Here is a 27,710-nt window from a genome sequence, read left to right as displayed (position 1 = left end):
TGCAATTGTTTGGGCCCTCACCTCTGACCTTGATGTCATACGGTTTCTGTGTTATTATCCTCTCGGTCTTGATAAATAAGACTTTAACCTAAATGGCTAAACTCAGTTCCCCTCTATCTCAGAGGATGTCTCGACTGTCAGCTGATCGCACAGGGGAGGTCTGGGAAGACTTCTGAAGGGGGGAGGAGGAAACACTTCAGCATTCTTCTATGCTGACCCTCCTTTTTTTTCATGGAGACACGGTTATCAAGCCGCTGCGAAAGCTCATAACACGGACTACACAATGGAGCCAGTCTGCAATGAATGACCCAGAGAGAAGATCCAGAACCTCCACCAATCAGACAGAACACACACACACACACACACACAAACACATCTGGTTTACTATCTTTGTGGGGACTCTCCATAGACATAATGGTTTTTACGTCCCTTACACCAACCCCTAAATCTACCCATCACAGAAAACTTTCTGCATTTTTACATTTTCCAAAAAAAAACTCATTCTGTATGATTTACAAGCTTGTTTCCACATGGGGACCTACATTTTTTTTCTTTAACTACATAATGCCACACTTTGCGTATTCTACAAAGCAGCTTGCTTGCTATAATGTGTGTTTAAGTGACAGAGGTAAAGGCAGGCTGGTGGTTTAATCAGTTTTATCTTTGACTTGAATGATTCAAAAATTGAAGTGCATCAGCCACATTTGTCACCAGCAAGTTCAATCACACTTGCTTTGCGGTGAACCAACCCACAGTGTTTTCTGTGTATCTTTACCAGGAAGAATTGTCTGACCCAGAGACAGACAGAGGCCGAGAGAGAGAGAGAGAGAGAGAGAGAGAGAGAGAGAGAGAGAGAGAGAGAGAGAGAGAGAGAGAGAGAGAGAGAGAGAGAGAGAGAGAGAGGGAGAGGGAGAGGGAGAGGAGAGAGAGAGAGAGAGAGAGAGAGAGAGAGAGAGAGAGAGAGAGAGATGTAACACAACTATCCATTAAAGGAGGGAGACAAATGGAGAAGTGTTAAAGTCCCCTTTCCCCCTCCCTCCTTCACTCACTCGCTTTCTCTCTCTCTTTGAGGAATGTGACAGTTTGGCCATAGAATATCCTCTGTGCTCCTCCAATAAAACTAAACTCACCCAAACTACCACACCAATAATTATAATAATAATAATAATAATAATTATAATAATAATAATTATAATAATACATTTATTATATTATACCATAATATAATATATGTATTTAATATATTTAAGATACAGCAATAATTATTAGAATTTGTTTATTTATAGTACAGATAACTTGCACTTAACTTAAAACACTTAATCATGTATCTTTAGATGTCAAATATATAAAATAAACAATTACAAACAGGAAATATTCTTAATGAATAAATGTACATTGTATAAATATTAATATAATGTATTATTACAACTTTTTTTTACAAAACCTCTTGCATCTTAAATTGCACTAGTGTTCTAAAAACTAAATAAAATTTAGGTTCATCTTAATTCAATAATTTAAGCGTTCATAAAATGAAATAAAGCAAATACTTTCAGGGCTCTTGGATGTCAACATACGAACAATAATTTTAAATCGCAAGCATAAAACATCATGATTTCCTCTTTTTTAGGTCTCATAATATTTTCTCGTATTAAAAACAGTTTTTTTCTGTACAAATTGAAAATAAAAACAGACTTAGTGTTTTAGAAACAGTCAGCATCAGAACAGAAGAGAGACACACACACACAGCCACACATACACTATACACGGACAAATGTTGCGCTTTCGCTCCCGTCCACACAGATACAGATACACACACAGACACACACACACACACACACACACACACACACACACACACACACACACACACACACACACACACACACACACACACACACACACTCAAGTCTCATGCTCTTTAACCACTGACAGCCAGCATTACTGGAAAGTAGAGTTTAACCATCCTTTTCTTCTAAGTCATTGTAATCCCTGCATTTATCACTATACATTCTGCTTTCCTATGTAATCCTTTAAATGTTTAATTCCTCATAGTTGTTGTTATCTTTTTCTTCCCCCTCTCCTCATCCTCCCCCCAGAGAGAGCGTGATGATTTATTAAAAACACATTTTCCTGACATATAAATGTGTTCTTAATTCAGGGATAAAACCCCAGAGTTTATCGCTGAACAAAAGATTAGTTTCATCTGGTAAAACAGTGCAGTGCTCTAATGCAATAAAAAAAAGTGTGTGTGTGTGTTGGGGGGTGAAGCTCGCATTAAAACTGAGTATTATGGATAATCTTCCCTATGGAGCTTTAAAGTAAAACCTTCTTTATTCGGCAGCAAAGCCACTTTTGTTGACGTATTAAAGTAGGTGAGAACATTTCCCACCTCGGACCACCACAACAGAAGGCCAACGCAGACATCTGGCCACAATAAAACAACAAAAACAGAGATTAAAACAACATGGACAAATGGGAAAAAGACTACAAGTCTTTGCAAAGCAAGAAAGTTGTACAAAAGAACCTGTACAAAAACCCCCCCTGACTTTTGGTTTCCAAGCGTGTTACCCAGAGGTGCAACATGAGCAAAAAAGAAAGGTTGTGTGCCAGGGAAACACTGACGGGAGATCACCGATCCTTATCAAACACCATCTAACACACACACACACACACACACACAAATATATATATACACAGGGAGATAGACATATAGTGTACAAACATGTCATAAGGGCATGTAACCTGTTAGACCAGACACTAGAGATATTTACAACTTAGTTTCAAAGTGGGATATGAAGAAGACAGTCCCAGCGTTCCATGCTCAGTGAGTGCGTCTAGAAAACAAAAATCTCGCAGTCGCGCTTAACTTTCTTCTCTTTTCTAAACCACAGACACGTTCACACACAGCAAGCCCTAAACATGCCACACAAACAAATAAAGTAGCCTGTTTGTTAGACTAACACACACACACACAGTCACACACACACGCGCACTTTCTCCTGCTTATCAGCCTGTCCCTCGCTCTCTCCTACCGGCACGGCTTGGTAAAGTGAATGTCTCATGCGTCAGTGTGTGAACGTACCTGTTAAACTCCTGAGGAAGCTCAGGCTCAGTAAGCATGCTGAAACAAGGGGTCTGAGATGCAGGAGTCCTTCCACGACAACATACGCGTCCAACACCCAGGGACCTCCGAGAACACACACACACATACACGCTGCCTGGTGCTCCTCTAACCTCTCGCAAAACCAAAGACTGTTTCTGTTTCTCTCTGCTGCACACACACTCTCACACGCTGAACCTCGCACTCCCTCCCCTCTCTCTTTCTCTCTCTCTCTCTCTCTCTCTCGCGCTCTCTCTCTCACACTCTCTCTCTCCACCCCTCTTCTATGGCTCTAAGCTGCTAGATCGCCTCTTAAAGGGCCAGAGCATGACACTGTGTAGCGCGGAGCGCAGCTTCACACGCACACATACACACACACACACACACACACACACATGCAGCAGCACTGCCCCCTTCCTTCAGCCACAGTGTCCCTCTGTTGTGCTTCTGATCAAATGCACACACTTATGATCAAACGCAAACACACACATACTTTACTCATCTAAACAGGGCTGTACAATATCATAGGCATCTGTTGTTTTTTATAAAACAATATTAATTACTACACACTTACCCTAAGTGTAAAATATAATTTTTTTATTCTAAAACTGAAAAGTGTTCATGTATTTGACACATTTATCAGTCATTTTTCCATTTTAGGATGTTTAGCAAAATTACCTCACTTTTTGGGGCTGTTTTTCCTTAAAACTAAACAAAAATGTTAAAATAAAATAAGAAAATATTAAGGCGGCGTGAACCATTTTTAGGTGAAACCCAAGGGTTTTTAGGTTCAATTCTGGCAAATCAAAATGAATGGCAAAAAGTTTTCCTGAATTCACCCTCAATGCTGAGCTTAAGCACGTCAACCACACACAAACACATCTGAGTTTAAGCAAGCTGTATGCTTTGTGTTTTCACAGTGTAACTAACACACTGCCCCTGTCACTCTTTATTACAGAGAATGAGAGAGTGAGAGAGAGAGTTAGAGGGAGAGAGAAGGAACTATTCTTCTAAACGGAGGAAAGCACGTCTGACAGATTGAAATACAGCAGCAAGACTTTAACGGTGAACTTTAAACAGTGTGACAGTTTTTCTCAACCTCACAAACACTGCAGTCTACCTTCTGAACATACTGCAGACACATTTAGTGTACGTCTGTGAAGTTACACACAGACATGCAGGAAATAAGATTAGTGTGTATATACAGTATATTTATATACACATACACATACACACACTAATCATCTTATTTCCTTTATGTCTCCTGAAGTCACGGTAATATTTACAACAAAATTGTCTTTGCATTGGCATTTAATATATGATAAGCCTGAAAAAAAAAATCATGTAATGTTTGGTAGATAATCCAATTTATTGAGTAAGTTAGTGAACTTAGAATAGCAATGTGACCTGGCCTCTCCAGCACACACAGTAATAATGTTGTTAGGGCATTGTGGTAACATTATTTGTGCATTTTCCTGTTGATCACTGAGGAAATTGTTAGCAGCATGACAATGTTCAAGGCACACACCGACCCAGCCTGACCCCTGCTAAAATTGTACGCTTGCAGAACGGCCCTAATACACACAAATAACTCCTGTGGTTTTGTGTGTGTATATATTGTATATATACACACAAACACACATACGTTTATGAAAGTCTTCACACAATCCCTCCTTCAGTGTAAGTCTGTGGGAATAGATCCGCCAATCATGCAGAAATCGTCTGATTGTTTAGAAACAGCACAATTCTTGTCAATAAGCCACACAATTTCATATATGTCTGTAGGACAAAACTGTGCTTTAAAACATTGGCAAAGTTTAATACTAGGGTACAGGGGGTTGTTTCAATCCCTAACTCCAAATATGAGCAATAGTAATAGTGATGCTTGGTTTAGAAAGCACTAATACAAAGTGGTGACAGAAGACAGGATACTGTAGAGATGTTTCAAAGGGAAAGGAACGTAGTGAATAAAATGCGCGCACACACACACACCAGCATAAGCGGCAAATTAATTAGCTTCTCTCAGGTAGCAATTATCTGTAGTTAAACATTTTAACGATCTTTCGAGTCAAGGCTGCAAGGTGATGGAGAAATAGATGAAAATGAAAAAAAAGAGAGTTGAAATAACATCAACAACAGCCAGTGAGACAAAGACAGAGCAGAAAATCCATCAGAACAGGAATAAAGAGCAGTTCCAAACAGTTTCATCCACTTTTAAAGCTGCTATTGATGAAGATGGCTTTTTAAGAGAACAGGAGCGTGAATGGAGAAGGCAGGTGCTTTCAAGGTTCAAACTCTCCAGATGGGCTGATTCGCTCAATTCCGGCAAATCTACCAACTTCACTTTTCTAACCACAGGCTTTTATGTGAGAATTATACTGCACCGCACACATATGCTCACGCAGGTATTTGCATACATGCAAAGAAAAGAAAAAATCCCATAAAATTGTAAAGAAACATGCATGTGGGCTCCGTCTTTATCCGTTTATCACAAATGCATGCATCCAGCAAACGCACATATGAAAACACACAATAGGTCCCTTCAGCAGATGTGTAGTGTCCAAGCCCCCTCACAGCTGTGCTGCATTAGAGGCCCCGAGTACTGAGGGTCTGACACAGACAGGCAGTAAACAATTCCCTTACACCGTTACAGACACACACCGCTATAATTCAGCTATTACCTCCTAAGAGGCAAAATCAGGGAAGTTGATTTCTACTAAAGCCCAACAGTATTTATATCCTTCACAATATCAAACAGATCAAAATAATGTAGTTCAAAAATCTAACATTTTTGCACATATTATTTACCTAACCTCATTTTGTTCCAAACCCATATGACTTTACTACTTCAGTGGAAAACAAAAGAAGATATTTTGAGAAATGTGCAGGTCTCTTCATTTTGCTTCATCCGGTCTAAATGATTCATTCACAAATTGGATTTTACTACTTTAACAGAATGAAGCCAGTGAAAAGCCTACAATAAAACTGCCAAATCTGTGAAATTCACAACTGGTTGGCTTGTCATATGGATAACTTTTCTTTTGAGCTTGAAAACTCCAGTCCCCATTCACTTTCACAGTAAAGAAAAGAGAGCAGCAAGTTCCGAAACATTTCTCCTTTTTGTGTTCCACAGAAGAAAGTCATGCAGGTTTGAAATGACATGAGGGTGAGTTAATGATGACAGCATTTTAATTTTAATCCTTTCTGGATCTCTACGGTTGCCCATCTCTCATTCTCTTCCTTTCTTTCTCTCTTTGGCTTGTGTGAGGCATGTGACAAGGTTGTGAAGTGCGTTTATCTGGACTGAGAGAGAGGAAATCTCTGTCTGATGGCTGAGTGGCAGACGAGAGAAGCTATTAAGATAGAGTCCTTATCTTCCCTCCTCAGCAGAAGACCGGCTTTACACACACACAGAAAAATCTGTCTGTTGTCCTCTGCTGCTGTCAGTCATCTTGCAATGGTAAATATCAACTTATCACAAAATACACAACAACTGCTTTTACATGTTTTACACTTTTATTTGTCTGCAAGGCGCTCTGGGGTTGTAATAACGTTTTTTCTCTGTTTCACCCACTAGGCTGTCTATAATGCCCGTTTGTAGTCGTGAATGACCCGCCAACCAGTTGTAAAACTGCACAGATTTGTGTTACACAAACAACAACAACAAACGTTGGGTGAACGATCCCTTTTTCTTCACCTTGGGTCCACAAAAAGAATCATATATTCCATTTTATTTACACTGCCATTGAAAAGTTTAGGTTCGGTAAGATTTTAAATGAAAAAAAAAAAAGTAGAGTAGAGTAGAGTAGAGGAGAGGAGAGGAGAGAGAAAATATAAAATTGCCCAATGCATCTGTTTTGTTCGGTCTATTTTTTTGAAAGAAGTCCCTTATGCTCACCAAATCATTTATTTGATAAAAACAGCAATATTGTGAAATATTACAAATTAAAACAACTGTTTTCTATTTTAAAATGTGGTATTCCTCTTATGGCAAACCTGAATTTTCAACAGCCGTGACTCTAGTCTTCAGTGTCACATGATCCTTCAGAAATCATTCTGATGCTGATTTGGAGCTCAAGAATCATTTCTTATTATTATCAATGTTGTAAATGGTAGAAGGTTCAAAAGAACTGAATTTATTGGAAAAAGAAAACTTTTGTAACATTATAAATGTCCTTACTGGCACTTTTTTGATCTGTTCAGTATTACAGAAGATAATAATGTTGATGTTATTAATTAAAGATCATTAATGAAATAATCTGATTTGGCTGAGTCTGGATTGGGGCCGCTGGGTCTGTTAAGATTAAAACTCCCTGCTATATTGCAATGACACATTCTGACACTGTTTTGTAGTGTCCAATTCCTGATACACAAACACATGAATGTACAGGAGGGACATGAATATTAACACAACTGAACATTTGTTCTCTCAAAGTCCAGGGAGATGTGCTTCCTCCCAGTAGGGGAAGAAAATTCACAACCTGGAGGGCAAAATTATGCTTCATTTCATTTTCAAAGAGACATAACCTCACACGACTCAGGTACTACAAAATGCATTACAACGAAGACGTCGCATCACTACAACCATGAACCGACAGTCAAGAGCAGTCTACTGGATTACAGGTACTCACAAGACAGTAGTTGTGTTTCACTTCACATAACAAGGCTGAAACAAGCTCTAACAGACTAAACTACTTTGCAGCGCCAGGCTTGGGAAAGAGTAGTGTGAATGAAAGAGAGAGAGTGAAGAGAGGAAAGAAACACCAAGTGTCTTCGCGCCATTAGAGCCGCGATGGAGCACTGCATGAGCTCAAATAATGACGAACGATAATGCCCCCTGGAACTCATCCATCCATCCTTTCTCTCAATTCCTTCATCCGTACCTTGCTCTGTTCATCTACTCTTCCTATCACTAAACTGCTGTGTTAGACTCAACCTACTTTCTACTTTCTTTTTGAAAGAAATTCATTCTTTTATTTAGCAAGGATGCATTAAATCGACCGTAAATGCATTTTTAATTCACAAAAGATTTCCATTTCAAATAAATGATGTTCTTTTGTACTTTCTATTCATCAAAGAATCCTGAAAAACTATATATTATGGTTTCCAAAAAAATATTAAGCAGCACAACTGGTTTCAACATTGATAATAAATGTTTTCTGGAGCACAATGTGCAAGTTTCTGTTGGATCATATGACACTGAAGACTGGAGTAATGGCTGGTGAAAACTCAGGTTTGCCATCACATGAATAAATTACATTTTAAAATATATTAAAATAGAAAACAGTTATTTTAAATTGTAATAAAATTCACATTATTGCTGTTTTACTGTATTTTTGATCAAATACATCATTGGTGAGCATAAGAAACAAACACACACATTGGGGAAATTCATATTTCTTTCTCTCTTCCAAACAAACACATGAAGCTTATTAGTGCTAAACCGATGTACTTAGATTACACAAGCCTGATACCTCATAAACTGGCTACAATGTCAAATGTACTGTTTTCTATTTATTTATTTTTTTACCCAGACTGCTAGGCATTTTGTTGGGTTATTTTCAAAGTGTTTGGTAGTTGTGTGTAACCCACTGCTGACTCATTTTTACAGCTTAGTTCCTATTAAATGATCTGGGTAAGCAGGCGAGAAAGCCTTGCATTAAAGTATGCCTACATAGTACATCAAACTCTTCCCAAAAGCCCAGACACTTTTAAATTTAAAGGGGTGGTTGATTATAATTTCCCTTTTTTAACTTCAGTTAGTGTGTAATGTTGCTGTTTGAGCATAAACAACATCTGCAAAGTTACGAAGCTCAAAGTTCAAAGCAAAGGGAGATATTTTATTTTAAAGAAATCGCTTTTTAAGGACTATTTTAAATTTACATAAACCCCGCCCCCGGGAACGCGATTTATAGATTATCATGACAGAATATGCTAATCAATGACTAGAAGATAACTACAAATAAGCTACATAAATTAATCAACTAAACATTCGTAAATGTTGTCTACATGTTGTCACTTCTTGAGTCTCTCCATCTTTGTCTGACTCCGGTTTGAACATAACAGGCTAAAAGTTTTTGAAATTTTCAGTGCATGTGTGTGAGTTAAAAAGACACAAGCTATTGTAGCTCCGCCCTCTGTGCTGGGAGCAGCAGCTCATTTGCATTTAAAGTGACAGACACAAAAACGGTACGTTTTTGCTCACCTTCAAAAAGTGACAATTTTAACATGCTATATAAAAAATATCTATGGGGTATTTTGAGCTAAAACTTCACATACAGTACACACTCTGGGGACATCAAAGACTTATTTTACATCTTGTGAAAAGGGCATTATACCACCCCTTTAAGTGTCAGTCCTGAGTTCTTCATGTGACAGAGTTTGCCGAGAGAATATACCTGGCAATTCTCTCCAGGAAACTCAAGAGCACATGCTTCTAAACGGCTTCGGCACTTCTGTGCCTGCGGAGAACAGGCAGGAAAGAGAAAGGAAAACAAGGGAGGGAGAAAGCAGCATTGAGATGATTCTTCACAGTGGCTTTGTGCAGCTCCTCTAAAAGTCCATCTGCGAGAAGCTCTCAGATCTCCAGCCTGCAGCTACAACACCTCCTCATCCTCCGCCTGCTTCCACGCCTCTGATGCTGCCACCGCAATCGCCGTTTAACGGTGAATAAAACAAAGACCAAAGCTCTACTGCATAATGAAAATAGAGTTTATTGTTTAAAAAGTCAAATGTGTCTATCTGAGAAACGAGAAATGAGGTTTTAGTTAAGAGATATTGTTGAGATCTCCTCAGGAACTCAGAAGGAGACAACATGTTCAGAAGCCTGTAATTGCAACTGTATAGCTGAATCAAATTTATTTTATAATTGACAAATTTTGCAACAGAGACACTGAACTGAATCAACATTGAACTGACTCGAGCTGAATAATGACAGTATTGTCTTCTGTAGAGTTCAGTGAATTTGTCTCATATTTAGCCCTATTCGGACGGGAGTTTTCTAAAAGACGTTTGAGTTACAATTCTTATCACTGTTCGTCTGTGATTTCATGTACCAATTCGGACGGGACCAACATCTCCGTGTTTATTACAGAAGTGGGAGTGTGTGTTTTCTAGACGTGGCTGTTGCAGAATTTCATGTGCAGTGTGTGCGTCATGTCTTTTAATTTATTAATTATTTGTTTATATTATTTTAATTTATTATATAAAAAAATAAATAAAAAAACATTCAAGTAAATTTCACAAGTTTATAGCAGTGGCTGTTTATAGTAAATAAGTGAGCAGAGAAATCTAGACAAGTATCTTACTCTTTCCTGACACTGATTTTAAAATTACCAGTCTCCATTTATTAATTGCATGTTATTTTATCATCGGATACCATTCATATGGAAACAAAATAAAAGCATGCCGAAGATTGGTGCGCAAACGGTAGCTCAGCTAGGTCAAAAACACACGAGGAGAAGCGTTAGGATAACACAAGATCAGCAATCACAGACATTCGCATTAGAACAGGATTAGATTTCTCAGAGAAACGTTGAGTTTGCCGAAAAACAGTATGGTAATTTGCCTTGGAATATTTACAGAGGTTGCGTGAGAAAAACACAGACTTGGCAGATTCGGATGGGATTAAAATAGCAAAGTACGTCTGTGAAACTTCTAATTTCTCTAACGACCCCCTCAAAAACTAGTACCGTCCGAATAGGGCTTTTGATGATGTTTGCATCATTGATTCTGTTCTTTTCGCGTTTATTACTGTGAAGTTGCTTTGAAACTTTTTCTATTGTATGAAGCACTATATAAATAAAGGTGACTTGACTTAAACTATATTTCTCGTAATTGCAACTTTATCTCTCACAATGGGACTTTATTTCTTATAAAAAATCTCTGAGGTGAAAACAAGCTACCATACACGTGAGACTAAAGTCATTCTCTTGGGATACAAATCTGAGAAGCAGGGGATTTCAATTGCTCTCCATGTCATTTTACTGCCGTCTAGGAAAAGCAATGTCGATATCAAAGGGATCTCATTTGTAATTTTTCTTTCCTCTGGGGAGAGAAAGTTAAGGTACGGTGGTGGCGTTCCTGTTTGTTCTGGGGAACTGTAATGTTTAAAATGACTGCTTTTGAGGAAGCCGATTAGCCATCGAGGGAGAGCGAGAAGGCAGACAGAGAGACAACAGGAGTTCTGAGGGGAACTGCAAACAGATCTTTCTCTTAATCCTGTTCACCTGGAGGCACATCCTCTCTCTCTCAGCTTTTCCTCTGCCGCTCAGACTTCTCTCCCTCTCTTTCTGCATAATCCTCCAGCCATGTTTCCTCTCTGTGCCATGGGCGTCCCAGTCCATCCTGGACCCCGCTGCCAGAACACCCATTCTGCCCCTCACGCTCTCGCCGCCAAACACTCCACTCTGCCCACCACGGTCCTGTCAACTCCCGAGGACTACAAGCTCAAAGCCCCACACCACCTCCACTTTTCAGCCAAACACCTGACACTGCTGACCCTCAGAGCGGCAAATCTCCTAGACTACCTAACAAACACATAAGGCCAACAATTACCATGCCAAACTGTCAGACATGGTGCCATGTAATCTCATCCAAACATCCTAGATCCTTCCTTACACACACACACACACACACACACACACACACACACACACACACACACACACACACACACACACCAAACATCCAAGACTTTTCCCCATTCCCAGATTGCCAAATACCCTCAAATACTGCCATCCAGCACGAACTTCCTCAGGGAGGGTTCTGGGAATGCAAAGGAGGAAAGCGGAAATAATAATAGAGGGGAGGAAAGAAAGGAAAACAAAAAAACAGAAGAGGCGATGTTTTTACAATGGAATGATTACAATGTAATCAATATGTGTTCACTACGTTCACCATGGCACAATATAATATAATTGCACACACACACACACACACACACACACACACACACACACACACACACACACACACACACACACACACGGCTATACAAATGGGGACATTGCGATGCTAGTTTTAAATACTGTAACCTTACCCTAGCCCACACCCTAACAGAAAACTTTCTACATTTTTACAGATTTACAAAAACAACAACCCCATTTCATTTACTTTATTTTTACAGGTTTTTTTAATTTTATTTTTTATACAAATGAGGAAGTTCCTAAAAGGAGGTTTTGGGAGATTTTGGCAGGTTTATCTCACTTTTGTGTACAAATGTATCCCCAAAACAAGGTAAAGTAGGTACACACAAACAATCGATATGTTAAAAGACTGACCAATTAAGAGCAAACAAATGTCACTGGCAAGAAAAATAAAATAATATAATAAAATAATACAGTAACATAACATAACATAAAATTAATTTTTACATTTTTGTTTAAGAAAACAAAACAAACAAAAAATAAATAAATAAATAAAACAAAATATAAAATAAAATAAATAAATACTAAATAAATATTTGTATAATATAAAAAAGTGTATAATTAAATTATAATTGTAGCATTTGGTACGCAAAAAGAATTAAAGACTATAACCAACAAATGCCCCTGGCTAAAAAAAATAAATATATATATATACACATTATATATATATATATATATATATATATATATATATATATATATAATTAAAATATTATAAAAATACAATTTAGTTATAGAATTTAATTATCACCATTGAGATAAAAGGCCCAAATATTAGCCAATTAATTGGCCTGACCACTATTTTGGTCACTACATTTTACCTTACAAAGCATAAACTTGAACTTAAATTAGCTACTCATATATAAAATTATTACCAGCATACAGGACTTCCGTTAAGAATACTAGACATGGTGGTATAGCTAGGGCTCATCCATGCAGAGTGGATGTATATGCTTGTGTACGTTTGTGTGTTATGTCCATTTCCTGTGATCCCCCTCTGGCACACAGATGGTTAAGCCCACCCAGCACAGTGCAGAGGGCGGGGGAGGGGCACGCACACAGGGCACAGGCTACAGATGGCACAGAGGGCATCGCCAAGCAGACTGCATGGCACGAGGAGGGGAGGAGGCCGTGTGTGTCTGTGTGTGTTTGGGGTAGACAATACCCTGGTATACTCTCTATCACCCTTAACCCCCCTCCCCCTCCCAAAAAGGGATCTCATTAGCATCTATACCTAGGTACGGGTCTCTAAGGGTGAGGGTTCGCTCTGTTTCTTCTGCATCTTTTATACTGCTTGTACTTTTCATTTTTTATCTCTCTCCCATGTCACTTCCCTGTCATTGTAGGATCTGCTTCCGATTCCATGCACTCTTTGATATTCAACAATGACTAATTCCCATCTGTTCGCTGATCTCCACGGACACCCCGTTCATAATTACACACACTTTTGATTGTTTCATTAGGATACAAGGCTGTTCTATTAAGAGCCGTGATATGTAAGTGACAAATAAAGTATTATTAGATTAAAAAAAAATTCTACTTTAGTTCACCTAAAAATAAAAATTGTCATCATTTCCTTAGTACCATCATGTTGTTTCAAACCTTTATGACTTTCTACTGTGGAACATGAAAGGTGTTGAAATGTTGAATAATATGCTGGTTGCTCTTTTCCAAACTATTACAATGAATGGGTACTGGAGCTTTCAAGCTCAAAAAGGCTTTTACAAAAATTGCTCCATACGACTCAATTACTATTTCAAGTCTTCTGAAGTCATACTGCACAATAGATTTGTGTGAAATTTAAGTCCTTCGATCTTCTCTTGAGCTTTTAACTTCAGCTGTTAACTGCTGTGACAGGCTCACTGGATCAATGAGTTGAACTCAACAACCAGATCAATTCGACCTGTGAACAAATCATTAAGTTGTTGTCAACTGGATCAACTGAATCAGTGAAAAGATTCAAATCAAAAGATTTTTATCACCATACCTCCCACATCATCATGAATGTGCCAGTAGGAGCTAGGTCAGATATTCAGATTTTCTAATCTGTTTTTCAAACATCAGTCTGGTTCTCACACAAGGCTCGAATGACTTAAGACTTGCACTTAATTTTATTTATTTATTTTTTTGTCATTTTGGAGTCAGTCCCTACTATTCACTTTCATTATACTGAAAAGAGCCGGCAGCACGTTCTTAAGTATTCTTATTAAACAAAATCACACATGTTTGTAACAACATGAGGCAGAGTAAAAAAAATTAAAAATAAAAAAAAAAGAAGAAAAAGACAGAATTTGCATTGATGTGTCGCAGGTTATTAAGGAGTCATGACTCAAGCAGTAGAATTTAAAGCAGTGTAAAACACGCTGGTCCAGCTCCCATTTCTTTTTCTTTTCCTCTAAGTGTATATGTAACAGAGAGGCCATGTGTTTGGGAGGAAAATGCCACGTGGGCAGGAGTCAAACAATAGCTTGCTCACACAGGTGACATCATGTCATAAACGCTGCCATTAAGAGAGCGGGGCCATGGCTGGGTTGCCATGACGGTAAGCAGACCATAGAGAGGACGTGGCACGATAGCCCCCACTGCTCCTGCCAAACAAGGCATAATCATCAGGTGTAGTCACAAACACACACACACACACACACACACACACACAGCTCTATCTGGTCAAGTGCATGATGAGAGCCATCTTGGCTCCAAATTCCAACATTTCGGTTGGCTTCCATATGTAAACTCAAACCACAGTAATTTTCTACACAAAACACCCTCATTTCCTCTGTGAAGACACAAGACACTCTACATTCAAATCAAGCTGCTATTTTGGAGAGAGTGAAGGAGTGAACGAATAAACAGGTGGGTGAACAAATGATTGAGTGAATATGAATAATCAGCGACGCTTCAATAATGAGGATATTTCCTGTCAGCTTTCAGTGGCTGAAGAACAGATGTACCACATGCAGCAGATGTGTGTAGTTGAAGACATATCTGAAAGTTCATTTCGACAGAGGTCCTTTAAAAAACACTTTCTGTTCATATATTGTTTTTTTGCATTTCTCTTTTTTTGTTTTGTTGTTTATTTGTTCATCACGCCTTGCTTCACCGCGCCAGAATTGGCCCGAGGAAAAAAAAAAACGGTGGAAATCTTTGGCACTCTGCAAATCTTTGAAGCGATTTGGAGAGAGATGACTTACGAAAATTACGAGCGTATCGTCAGACTCCGGTTTGAATGCACATGAAACACAACAGGGGAAATTTTCCTCAAAGATAAGTATGCAGAAACACACAAAAACACACCCCCGCACTAACAAACCCACATACAGTACACAAACTAGCCTTACCCTCATTTGTTGTACTTAAAACTGGAAGAATTTACAAAAACAGTTACATTTATAAATTGTCCAAAGTAAAAAGTAATAAACATATTTTTGTATGCACTACCATTCAAAAGTTTGGGGTTGGTAAGATAAAAGTAAAAAAAAAAAAAAGTATCTTATGCTCACCAAGACTGCACTTATCTGATCAAAAATACAGTAATAACAGTAATATTGTGAAGTATTACTACAATTTAAAATAACTTTTCTATTAAATATATATTTTTGGGGAACACTTTAGAATACTGTCATCTGAATAACTACACAGGAACAAATGAGTAACGCAATATTAACATTCTAATTACTACTATTAACTAACAAGAAACTCTGATTAACGAATTAAGTACTGTAACAGCGCTCAGTTGAATGAGGTAGTTCACTATTAGCTAATCAGTAACTACTATTTTTTTTATACCTGCCAGAGGACTAAGAACTTATTATATACTGGTTTATAATTAATGAGAGTAATGCACAATGTATAATTAATTCTAAGCAAAGATCCTTGTAACCTACTAGCAATGACTCGAGAATTACCAAATCCTTCAAAAGGAGGTACTAATTATTTGGATCAGCATTCTAAAGTGAAAAGCATGATAACTCCCTAAAATGACTGAAGTCATTGTACACTTTTGAGGTTTTGGATGGTAATGTGTTACTATATCCTACTAAAGGAATTGCTGGAATTATTTGGATCAGTATTCTAAAATGAAGATCATTAAACCCACTAATGATGCAAGAGTTACTTCTTCCTTCTAAAGGAATTACTAAAAATGTATATTAGTATTCTAAATTGAAGATCATGGCGACCCACTATAATGACTCAAGTCAAGTGTTACCAAATCCATCAGAATCAATATCCAAAACCTTAAAAGCTTATAATGACTTCAGTCATTATTAGAGAGTTATCTTGCTTTTCACTTTAGAATACTGTTCCAAATAATTAGTAACTCTTTATGAAGTATTTGGTAATACTTGAGTTATTACTAGTGGGTTACAATGATCTTTACTTTAGAATAATGTACAGTCACCTGGTCATAATCTCCAAAAAAAGAAGCTTGATCATCCTGTCTGAGTTTATTTTTGCAATAACAACAGGCTGACTGTACATTATGCCTGCCTTCACTCGTTTAGAAACACATATGTTATATTTTTAACAATGGCATAAAGTTGACAGACCAACAGACTGTCAACAATATCCAAACACAAATAAATAAATAAATGTATTTTGCTACATTTCTCTAAATTAGAATAGAGAACAGAAGTTTGAAGAGTTCCATCTTTGGAGAGTACAATGGGCATGGCTTTGTCAAGATGCTGTGAAGTCCCAGATCACATGGATTGTGAACACACACACTCACTCTCACACACACACACACACACACACACACACACACACACACACACACACACGTACAGTGGTGTCTTTGTAAGTGAGGGCTGTGTGAGTATGATCTCTATGGATCTCCATTGTGGCGCCCATGGGAGCAGATGTCACTGGCATTCTTTCAATTGTCTCTCTCTCTCTCTGTTCAGAGTGCAAAGTGAACACCAGATGGAGAGACAGCGTTTTGTGCTCCAACTCTAACTGCTCATCACAATGAACACTTACATGTGAAACGAGAGGCTGATTTTCTTCCTCTTTTTCCTTCTCTCTTTTCTTCCCCATCACAAAGAAAACAAAATACTTTATTTTTTTACTGTTAAAAGCCTTCTCCCTTCCACTGTACAAGCTCTCAGCTCACTGTCTCTGCGGTTGGTGTTTGGAGGGGTGTCCCTAAGCTGGGTCTACAGTCAGACGGGTGTATTATTTCATTAAGTGCTTTTCAGCCCAGAGGAGGATTTGGGAAAAATCTTCAGGCTTGGAGTGACAAGGTCACAACCTCTGGTAACCTCCGCCTGTCACAGCACACATTCTCCTGCCTTTCAATCAACACGCAACTAAGGATGGGCAACATGTACCAGAGTACTCAATCATAACAGCAATGATCAGATCAGTCAAACATACTGTACATGTATATAGACAAAATTATTTTTAATGTGCATATGTACACTAAATAGTAGTAGTAGTAGTAGTAGTAGTAGAATGTGCTAAGTACCCAAGTCATCAGATGATTTATCTGTCATGTACTCGAGTAGTCACATGATTTACCTGCCGAGTGATCAAGTAATCAAATAATTTACCAGTCAAGTGGTCGGATTGTTTAACTGTTGAGTATTTGGATGATTTATATCTGTCGGGTTTGGCAGTAGTCAAATGATTTACCTGTCGAGAGGTCGAATAATCTATCTGTTAAGTTCTCAAATAGTCAGAGGCTTTACCTGTCGAGTATGCGAGGCTTTACCTGTCGAGTATGCGAGTACAGATGATGTATACCTTTCGAGTGGTGAGATGCTTTACCCGTCAAGTTGTCGAGTAGTTAGGTGATTTACCTGTCGAGAAGTCGATTATTTACTTGTCAAATAGTTGGGTAATGCATTTGTCGAGTACTTGAGTAGTTAGATCAATTATCTTTTATGTGTCAAGTGGACAAAAATCAATCACAATGTCCATCCCTAATACACACACTTTAAAGACTTTAAAAGTCACAGAGTCTGAAAAATCACAGGGACATCAAGAAGCAAGAAAACTGAGTAGTGAAGAGATGAGGGATGAAGATTTAGAGAAGGAGTGGAGGTGGCAAGGGGGCCCAAAACAGGAGGGCGACAGAGAAGGTTAGACAGAATTGGGCATTGTTAAAGCAAGAGCACCACGTTCTGTTGATCCGAACTGATCCAAAGAAACAAAACCACATTGTTCCTCGCAGATGGAAGCGAGTGTCGTCAAGGTAACCAGATTAATCTCCCCTTTCTGTGCTTCCTCCGGTGGAGAGTGCTAATCGGCGGGCTTCTTTCACGCTAAAGCTAGCCTCAAAGCCCGGCCTCTAACTAGCCCTCTAATTAGCCGCAATTACAATGAAGACAACATGATGAGATAATACAAATTTGCAAAATAATGACATACCACGACAAAATATTCCTCCTACTAAGCAGCGGGTTTGTTCTCGCTCCCTCTCTCCCTTTCTCCTCGGAGCCACAATGAGCCGGGGCCCTCCTAAAGCTGCCCGGCAGGATGGTGCTGCATTATCAGACACAGAGACTCATTGTCAGCCTGCTGTTTTCTTCAATCACCAGTCCATTGTCTGGCATCTTAAATAAAAACGACTCGAATACAAGCACACATAATGATCCCCTTCTCACCAGCATACAGAGCAGTGCGGACAGCACTACACATCAAACGCACACTCGCACACACACTGGCCCTGATGGACTCGGGCCCCGAAACACACAGCAAAGGTGTTTCACAACACAATTAGTGTGAGAGAAAGCAGGATAGAGCTTTTGGGGGAGAAAAAAAAAATGATTGAGAGAACAAAAGAGAAGGAACAAATGAAGGAGAGAGAGAGTGAAATGAAGGAGAAGCAAATGAAATGGGTGTGGATACAAAAGAATGATAGGAGAAGCAGACCAGAAAAAGGAGGGAGGAATGAATGAAGGAAGGAAGGAAGGAAGGAAGGAAGGAAGGAAGGAAGGAAGGAAGGAAGGAAGGAAATAAGTCCATAGAACAGAGATGACTGACGGAACAGCCCGTTTTGTTTTCATCTGGTTAGATCAAATTAAACAGCCCTCAGTCAGCTAGATAACATGCACTTATATCATCAAACAAGACAGATGCAAAGAGAATGACTGATAGGAAATAACAGACTGAGAGAGGGTGTAAAAACAGACGCAGATATAGAAAGGTATGAAGGAGGGTTCAGATACGAGGCTGTCATTTTGAACCCACAAATAAGACGATCCCGTTCTGAGGAATCCCATTAATATAGATGCAAGAACAGCAACCATTCTTGAATTTAATCGGTGGTAATTAACTCACGCCGTAAATGTGTTCAATTGCATTTAATTAAACTAGCACGTTAACTCTGACAGCCCTAAAATCATATGTATATTTATGTATTCAAGGATCACTTCACATTCTAGGTACAGATGGGGTCTGACTTGTATTGAGATTCACACACCACACGCTTCCTATAGAAAAAACAACAACAACTACCCTAATGATAATAGAATGCCTTAAGTTATTTAAAAGTCCAAATCAGCCCACATTGTTAGCCTCCGCAGACCTGTTAAATGATTTCACGGACTGTCACACTGCATCTCTCTCAAGCAAATGAAGACGGCTGTAAGTGATTGGACGAGCCATTTTCAGTCTCCAATCACTAAGCACTACTCCCGATTTCTACAACAGATTTGCTGACCTAAAGCCCTGATCAAAGTTCGGCATGTACGTGACACCGTGCGCTATAGAGACGAGAGCAGCCTATGCAAAGACTTTATCCTTAGAAGCAGTTATGAAAAAGCATCAAAAAGACCCCCATCAGAGACAGACAGCCTCACTGCGCTGTTTGAAGTCTATTCCTCGTCATTAACCCAACCTGCATTCATTAACACAAACACAGTGGCTGTACTCAAAAGACGCTGTTCCCCTGATTCCTTTTTCCCCTGTTGTTTTTCCTGATACACCTTATTAGGGATTGCACTTCTCAAACCAAATAATTATTTCAGAGTCATAAAAAAAGAAAAGAAAAAAAACTTAAATGACATTGGAACACTGGAGATTTGCTCTCCTTCTTAAACAGATATTTTCCCTTTGCTGTTGTGTAAACAAGTTCAGCACGTAATGAGCAGAAATTAATCTCAGCATTTCTGCAAGCTAATTATTTATCCGTTGTCATAAAACACAATAGACATTAACTTCTAAAGATACATATTTCTAAGCAGACTGATATTCATTATATCAGGAATACCAAAGTTTCATATTTAATTTACATATTTAGTCCAAGCTTGTGGACATTCTGAAATCATATCTGTCCATGATTGACTAATATTTCTACCAGAGATCTGTCATTTTCAAATTTCCAATACAATAACACAGAATACTAAATGTATTTTTCTTTTATTTAGATACATTCTTACAGAGCGTGTATTTTCTGTTATTGCAGAGAAAAAAAAAACTGTAGTTCACTAAATACACATGTACTGCAGTTGACAATGCCACACTTGTCACACTTAATGGGGTAAGCTGACACAATGGAATCTACCATAAATAGCCTAGAGTAGGATTTTCAGCTAAATTTAATCAGAAAAATTAATGCAAAATGTAAAATATCATGAATAAAAATTTTGGGCAACAAATTTAATCGCAACAAAAATGTGACAACTTGTCTGTTTACCCAACAACTATTAAAACCAAAAATGTTATTATTATTATTATTACTATTTTAATCTGGTATGCACAGAAGTTCTGTGAGATATGTTACCAGAAAAAAAGAAAGCTAAACCAAAGCAAGAGAAAACACACACACACTCACACACATTCAAAATCTTACTGTTACAGAGAAATAGTCCTTGTGACAACTTTGCCGTGTGACAACAAGTGCAAGTTTCCCGAATTTGGTGTAGAAATGAGATGTGTCTGTATACTAGGTTTTATTTTTTACAGTAAAATCTCAGAAGTGACCATGAGCTTCCATTCTTAGCTGAATTCCATAACTACTAGAATTGCCGCACTAGATTCCAAACTCTATATCTTTAATGATAAATACCCAATTGAGAGATTAATGCATTTATTGTACTAGGATATCTTTTAAAAACAAAACAACACCAACCTGTACATTTAAACAAGTTTAATTATACATCTATAAATAATAATATCCGTAGATGTCCTGAACAAAATGACGGAGTAGCCTATGTTTTCATGTTTACACTGTTCGATCGCGCCCGCGCCTTACACACACACACCATATTCCAGCATTGCAATCTTGACATCGCATCCTGTTCATTATAGCCATAATAAAATATAATAATAAAATACTCAACCTAACATATAAAAATTCCACTGCTCTGTTTATATAGCCTAGTCAGTAGTACAATTCATACCATTTTGCGCATGTGAAGAGGATGATCTTTTCCGTCAATATTGGAACGGGAGTGAAGTACAAAGCCTATAATAAAGAATAGTTTACCATCCAAATACATCCCAAATGTTGAAACATTTTGATTCTAATTAGAGAGTTACGTGAGCCTAACGCCGCTTACTTTCACTTTCCCTTGAAAGTAGCCTTTTCATTTTGGCTTGTTTATAGTTATTTTTTCATTCTTGTTCTCTTCTGAATATCATTACATTTAAATGATTTGTTGTGGAATATGTTTTGTGTATTTTTTTACCACATTTTATTGTTGTGTACATTGGTATATTGTATAATAATACTGCGAAATTCAGTGCGGTCAATTTGACCGTCTATGGCCGAAATAGGTAAATATGTTAATTAGTTTTTTTGCCTTATGTGTAATTTATGAAAAACATTTTAAATGAAAATACAGACACTTTTAGGAAAAGTCAGGTACCAGCAGGATTTTATTTATTTTTTCAACAAAGTTATTGCAGATATAAAATTCAAAACGGTCAAAATGACCGCCATGGCAGTTCTAGTGTTAACTTCACCTGTCTCCATTCCTCTCTATAGTGAGTGAATGTGAGGCCAGATCACTCTGAACAGTCTGCAACACGCAGTCATTACAGAATACAGGTTATTGTGCATATGCACAGTTCTTTACGTTCTTTGGCCATCTTCATTTTTACAGTGTATGTGACGGCCTGAGTGGTGGCCGCACAAGAGCGGTAATGTGGATGCACACACATGCACACACACGCACACACGCCAACATTCATACATTTACACAAAGGATATACATTTAAGAATGCTCTTTATTTAAACTTATTTTGTCATTCATATTCATTTGTTTCCGTGTAATAATGGATCATAATAAATCACACAAAACAAACAATATTAATTATTTCTTTATTGTTAGGTTTTCATATGTTTACATTTATAGCACATTTTATATACATTGTTACTGATTTGAAGTGCACACAAATTAGTTACGTTGTATATGTTACTTATATTTGTTTCTGTTTTGAGTTTAAGTTTACCGTGATGAACTTCAGACATGGTCCGCTGCAGCCGCATCCTGGCGTAACAAAGATTAGAGTCCGGGCAGGAACAGAGAATTTAAGCGTTATTGGTTCCGCCCGAACATACCATTTGCTGGAATTGCCCGGGGGAGGAAGAAATGTTAACGTCTTTTATCAATTGATTTATTTAGTTGTACATTTATGATATTTGATTACATTTTGCTTTCCTTATCTTTATTTATTGTATACCTTTGTTTGATTTGATTTTGATTTACTTGTGGTTATATGTTGAATGTAAAGTTGAATCGTTTCCCCTCTTAATTTGTAATGGGCCCATCCTTTCCTTTATAAACTGTTGCTTTGTTCATTTGAGCAGGTCAGTAGTTTTAGTTTGTTTGTTTTGTTTTTTTTTGTCTAATTGTTTGATCTCATTTTCTGTTTGTTTATTTTTGTTGTAAGAAGTTTATGAGTTTGTAAAGTTATTTTTTTCTTGGGTTCAAATAAAGACCCATTTTCTTTTGCAAAGCTTGTGTTCCTTGTTCTTGCCTCTTGGTCCCTCACATATGGTGGCAGCGGTGGGATATTTCAGTCAGTCAAGAACACAAAGCTGTGTTTTGTTTTTTCTGCCCCTCGAGGCTGTGTTTTTTTCCCTGTTAATATGAGTCGTACCTTAAAGAAAGGTGGGCCTAAGGCTCCTCCCTTGCAGCAAGAGGAAGAAAGGGGTGAGGAGGACCAGGACATGGTTGAAGGAGCTGAAGGAGGCGAGGCAATGGGAGATGGAGAAGTTTCGGTGACTGAGTTGGCAAATCTGCTTCGAGCCCATATGGCCAGGACGGAAGGCCGGGAGACTGTAAGACAGCAGGAGCAGGCTGATCAGGAGCGACGGTTTAAGGCTCTCCAGCACCAGTTCGGGCTTTTGCAAATAGAAGTCCAAGCACGTACCTCTCCGAATCTTCACTTATCTGATGTTGACCGGGAGTCCCGGGAAAGGCCTAATGCAGATCCTTTAGATTCTGATGGAAACTCCGTGGCTTCAGCTCATCAGCAGAGTTTTAATCAGGTTGGGAACAATGTAGGCCCACCGTTATCTCAGATACCTCGATTGGAGAAGCTGAGTGACACTGATGATGTAGAACACTTCCTTGTGACTTTTGAAAGGATTGCTGTTGCTTGTAGGTGGACTAAAACTGATTGGGTTTGGCATTTAATCCCTTTGCTGACAGGTAAAGCAAGAGCAGCTTATGTCAATATGGATGTGAATGAGTCTACTGACTATGATAAAGTGAAGTATGCTATTCTAAAGAAATATGATGTCAATGCTGAAACTTATCGACAAAAGTTCCGTTCCTTATCAGTAGATCCATCGGAAAGTCCCATAGAGCTTTATAACCGGCTCAAAGAACTCTTTGGAAAGTGGGTCCAGCCTAAGAGGAAACAGGTGGAGGAGGTGAGTGAGATCATCATTCTGGAGCAATATCTTAGAATGCTGTCCCCTGAACTCCAGGTGTGGATTCGAGAGAGAGATCCCAGAACCGCAGCAGAAGCAGCGTCTTTGGCGGATGTGTTTGTTGCAGCCAGAGGAAAGAGTAAGCCGTGGGCTTGGAAACCTGTTAATGACCGCCGTTCTCTTGACATGCCTCACTTTCAGCAAAGGAAGGTGGAGGGGTCTGGTAAGCCCTACATGGGGAAACCTACTTCAGCCAAATTAAATTTTTCTCCTAAACGACCTCCCATATGTTACCTGTGTGGTCAAGAAGGGCACACTAAACCAAATTGTCCAAAGATCTCAGCTCAGCTTACACAGCTATGTTTTGTACCAAGGAGGGATGTAACCAAATCCCCAAGCTCTTTGAGAACTACAAATGTGGAGATAAATGGTGAGAAATTGACTGCTTTGATTGACACCGGCAGTGATCAGACTCTGGTAAGAAGAAAGTTCATATCACCCTCTTTGATCAGCACAGTCAACAAATTACCTATTTGCTGTGTACATGGAGACGAGAGACTGTTACCTACCGCCAATGTTTATGTCAAGATAGAAGAACAGACTTACCTGGTGAAGGTGGGGGTGGCTGATAACTTGTCTTTTCCGGTGATTCTGGGTCGAGATATACCAGTGCTGCTGGAGTTGTTGCATCCGACTCGACAGTGTAACGTGGTGGTGACCAGAGCAAAGGCCAACCAGTCAGAGGGGATTGAGCACCAACTAAGTACTTTACCTTTCTTCAATACAGAGATTGAGACCGGGGTGTCGAAGAGGAGAAAGACTAGAAGAGAAAAAAGACAAGAAAAGGTAAAATATGCTGCTCATGCAGTGTCTGAAAATATGGACTGTGACTTACCTGTGAACTTCCAGGTGCCCACCAACATCGTTCAGATGCAGCAGGAAGATGCTACTCTCACAGAGTGCTTTGCTAGAGCTGCAGAGGTAAGAGAGAAGCCTCTAGATGACAGTACAGCCAGATATGTGATAACGAAGGGAATACTCTATCGAGAGATCGGGGTCCAGAAACAACTTGTGGTTCCACAGTGTGTTCGAGAGATGGTGTTACATCTAAGTCACTCGATTCCTTGGGCTGGCCACCTGGGGAAAAACAAGACTACTGCAAGAATCAAAAAGTGTTTTTTCTGGCCTGGTTTGAAAGTAGATGTGGCCCAATTTTGTAAAAGCTGTCCTGTTTGTCAGAAGGTTTCCCTCAGACGTCCGTCAAGAGCACCACTACAACCACTTCCTATCATTGGTACTCCGTTTGAGAGGCTTGGAATGGATGTCGTTGGTCCAGTGGAGAGGAGTCGCTCAGGGAACCGTTTCATGCTGGTAATAACGGATTACTCCACCAGATACCCAGAGGTATTTCCGTTAAGATCTGTGAAGGCGAAACCGGTGGCTACTTCCTTGGTCCAGTTATTTTCCAGGGTCGGATTTCCAGCAGAAATTCTAACCGACCAGGGCACTAATTTCATGTCTACCTTGTTGAAGCAGGTCTACCAGCTCTTAGGAATTAAGAGTCTGCGCACTACTCCCTATCATCCCCAAACGGATGGGTTGACTGAGCGATTTAACCAGACTTTGAAGCAGATGTTAAGGAAGTTTGTCAGTGAGACTGGTCAAGACTGGGATCAATGGTTGCCCTATCTTCTATTCGCTTATCGGGAAGTCCCTCAAGCTTCCACAGGCTTTTCTCCTTTCGAGCTGTTGTATGGCCGTGATGTCAGGGGCCCATTGGCTCTGCTCCAGGAGATGTGGGAAGGGAGTCCTGAAAAGAAAGAGCCCACTAGTGTTGTCTCCTATGTTCTGCAGATGAGGGAACGGTTGCAGAAGATGACCGTTTTGGCTCAGAATCACTTAGCGGAAAGCAGAAAACCTGGTATGACCCCCTGGCTCGAGAAAGAGATCTGGAGGTCGGTAAAAAGGTACTTGTCATGTTGCCTAGTCGAGAGAGTAAACTGCTAGCAAAATGGCAGGGTCCTTATGAGATCAAGAAACGCCTGGGTCCTACGACTTATGAAATCAGTATGCCGGGTCAAGATCGATCTAGTCGGGTTTTGCACGTTAACCTGTTGAAAGAGTGGGTTCCTCGTCCTGAAAAGTCACAGTCACTGATGATTCACTGTATAAAAGAGGAAGAATCCGATGAGCAGTATCTGCCACAGCCAGTTCCTGGGGACATTGGGTTAGATCATCTAACAGCTTCCCAGCGGTCACAGGTACAAGTTCTCTTCACTTCGAATGTATTTTCTGAATATCCTGGGTTTACCAACTTGATTGAACATGGTGTAGTACTGAAACCTGATGCTGTCGTGAAACGCCAGAGCTATAGGATACCTGAAAGATTCCAGGTGACCTTGCAGGAGGAGGTAGACCTTATGCTCCGTTTGGGCATTATTGAACCTTCGAACAGTGAGTGGTGTCACCCCATAGTCCTTGTGCCAAAGAAGGACGGGAGTATAAGGTTCTGTATTGATTTCCGATATCTGAATTCAGTATCCCAGTTTGATTCCTACCCTACTCCTCGCATAAGTGACCTAATTGATCGGTTGGGCCAATCCAAATATCTTACAACAATGGATCTTTCTAAAGGCTATTGGCAAATTCCACTGACTCCCTCCTCGCGGCCCTTGACTGCATTCAGAACACCAAGGGGCCTTTTCCATTTTAAGGTGTTACCTTTCGGCCTTCATGGGGCCGTGGCGACGTTTCAGAGGTTAATAGATCAAGTATTACGTGGTTTAACTTTTGCTGCTGCATATCTTGACGATATTGTCGTTTACAGTAACACCTGGGAGGAACATGTGCAGCATCTCCGAGAAGTCTTGCAGCGTCTTCAGAATGCCGGCCTAACTGTCAACCCCACCAAGTGTGCTATAGCTAAACAAGAGACTGAATACTTGGGCTATGTTATTGGCCAGGGTGTTGTGCGACCGCAGGTGAAGAAAGTTCAAGCCTTGGAGAAGTGTGTGGTGCCCCAGACACGTAAGGACCTGCGATCATTTCTGGGTATGGCTGGATTTTACCATCGCTTTGTCCCTAACTTTTCTAGCAGGGCTGCTCCATTAACGGACATGGTGGGGGCACGTTGCCCGAACCAATTGCAGTGGACTGAGGAGAGATCGAAAGCCTTCCGGGACATCCAGGGAGCTTTGACAACTAGTGCTGTGCTACACAATCCTGATTTTAGTCGTCCTTTCATTGTACAGACTGATGCCTCCGAGAGGGGAGTAGGAGCCGTCCTATTGCAAGGACCACCAGAGAGCCGACAGCCAGTGGCTTACATCAGTCGTAAACTGTTTCCAAGAGAAGTACGTTATTCAACGGTGGAAAAGGAGTGTTTAGCCATAAAGTGGGCGTTGGATTCCTTGCGATACTATCTATTAGGCCGTGAGTTTACCATGGAGACTGATCATAGAGCATTGCAGTGGTTGGAGAAAATGAAGGATTCTAATGGAAGGATTACAAGATGGTATCTCGCCATGCAGCCCTTCAGATTCAAGATACAACATGTTCCTGGTAAAGTCAACGTTACTGCTGACTATCTATCCCGCTCTACTCGCGAGATTCCTGAAGGGAGGGGAAATGTGACGGCCTGAGTGGTGGCCGCACAAGAGCGGTAATGTGGATGCACACACATGCACACACACGCACACACGCCAACATTCATACATTTACACAAAGGATATACATTTAAGAATGCTCTTTATTTAAACTTATTTTGTCATTCATATTCATTTGTTTCCGTGTAATAATGGATCATAATAAATCACACAAAACAAACAATATTAATTATTTCTTTATTGTTAGG

The 27,710-nt window shown here is 39.4% G+C and overlaps 1 protein-coding gene across 13 annotated transcripts in view; it reads right to left on the bottom strand.

The window, feature by feature from the left end:
- Nucleotides 1–27,710, bottom strand: part of sox5 (SRY-box transcription factor 5) — a 235,917-nt gene that overhangs the window by 66,053 nt on the left and 142,154 nt on the right. For 3 of the 13 annotated variants that reach the window (XM_079869704.1, XM_079869703.1, XM_079869702.1), the window contains exon 1: nt 3,083–3,328. The exons of 8 other annotated variants lie outside the window; for them this stretch is intronic. In XM_079869704.1, coding sequence (XP_079725830.1) covers nt 3,083–3,120 — 38 coding nt within the window. In that variant the 5' untranslated portion in view covers nt 3,121–3,328. Of the gene's footprint in view, nt 1–3,082; nt 3,335–27,710 lie in introns of those variants that run through there. 2 more of the 13 variants (XM_079869699.1, XM_079869701.1) reach the window with 1 other exon arrangement.

Source organism: Squalius cephalus (assembly GCF_949319135.1).
Source record: "Squalius cephalus genome assembly, chromosome: 4".
NCBI classification, from domain to species: Eukaryota; Metazoa; Chordata; class Actinopteri; order Cypriniformes; family Leuciscidae; genus Squalius; species Squalius cephalus.
The sequence above is the reverse complement of the archived record's forward strand: the minus strand, read 5'-3'. Positions and strand labels throughout refer to the sequence as shown.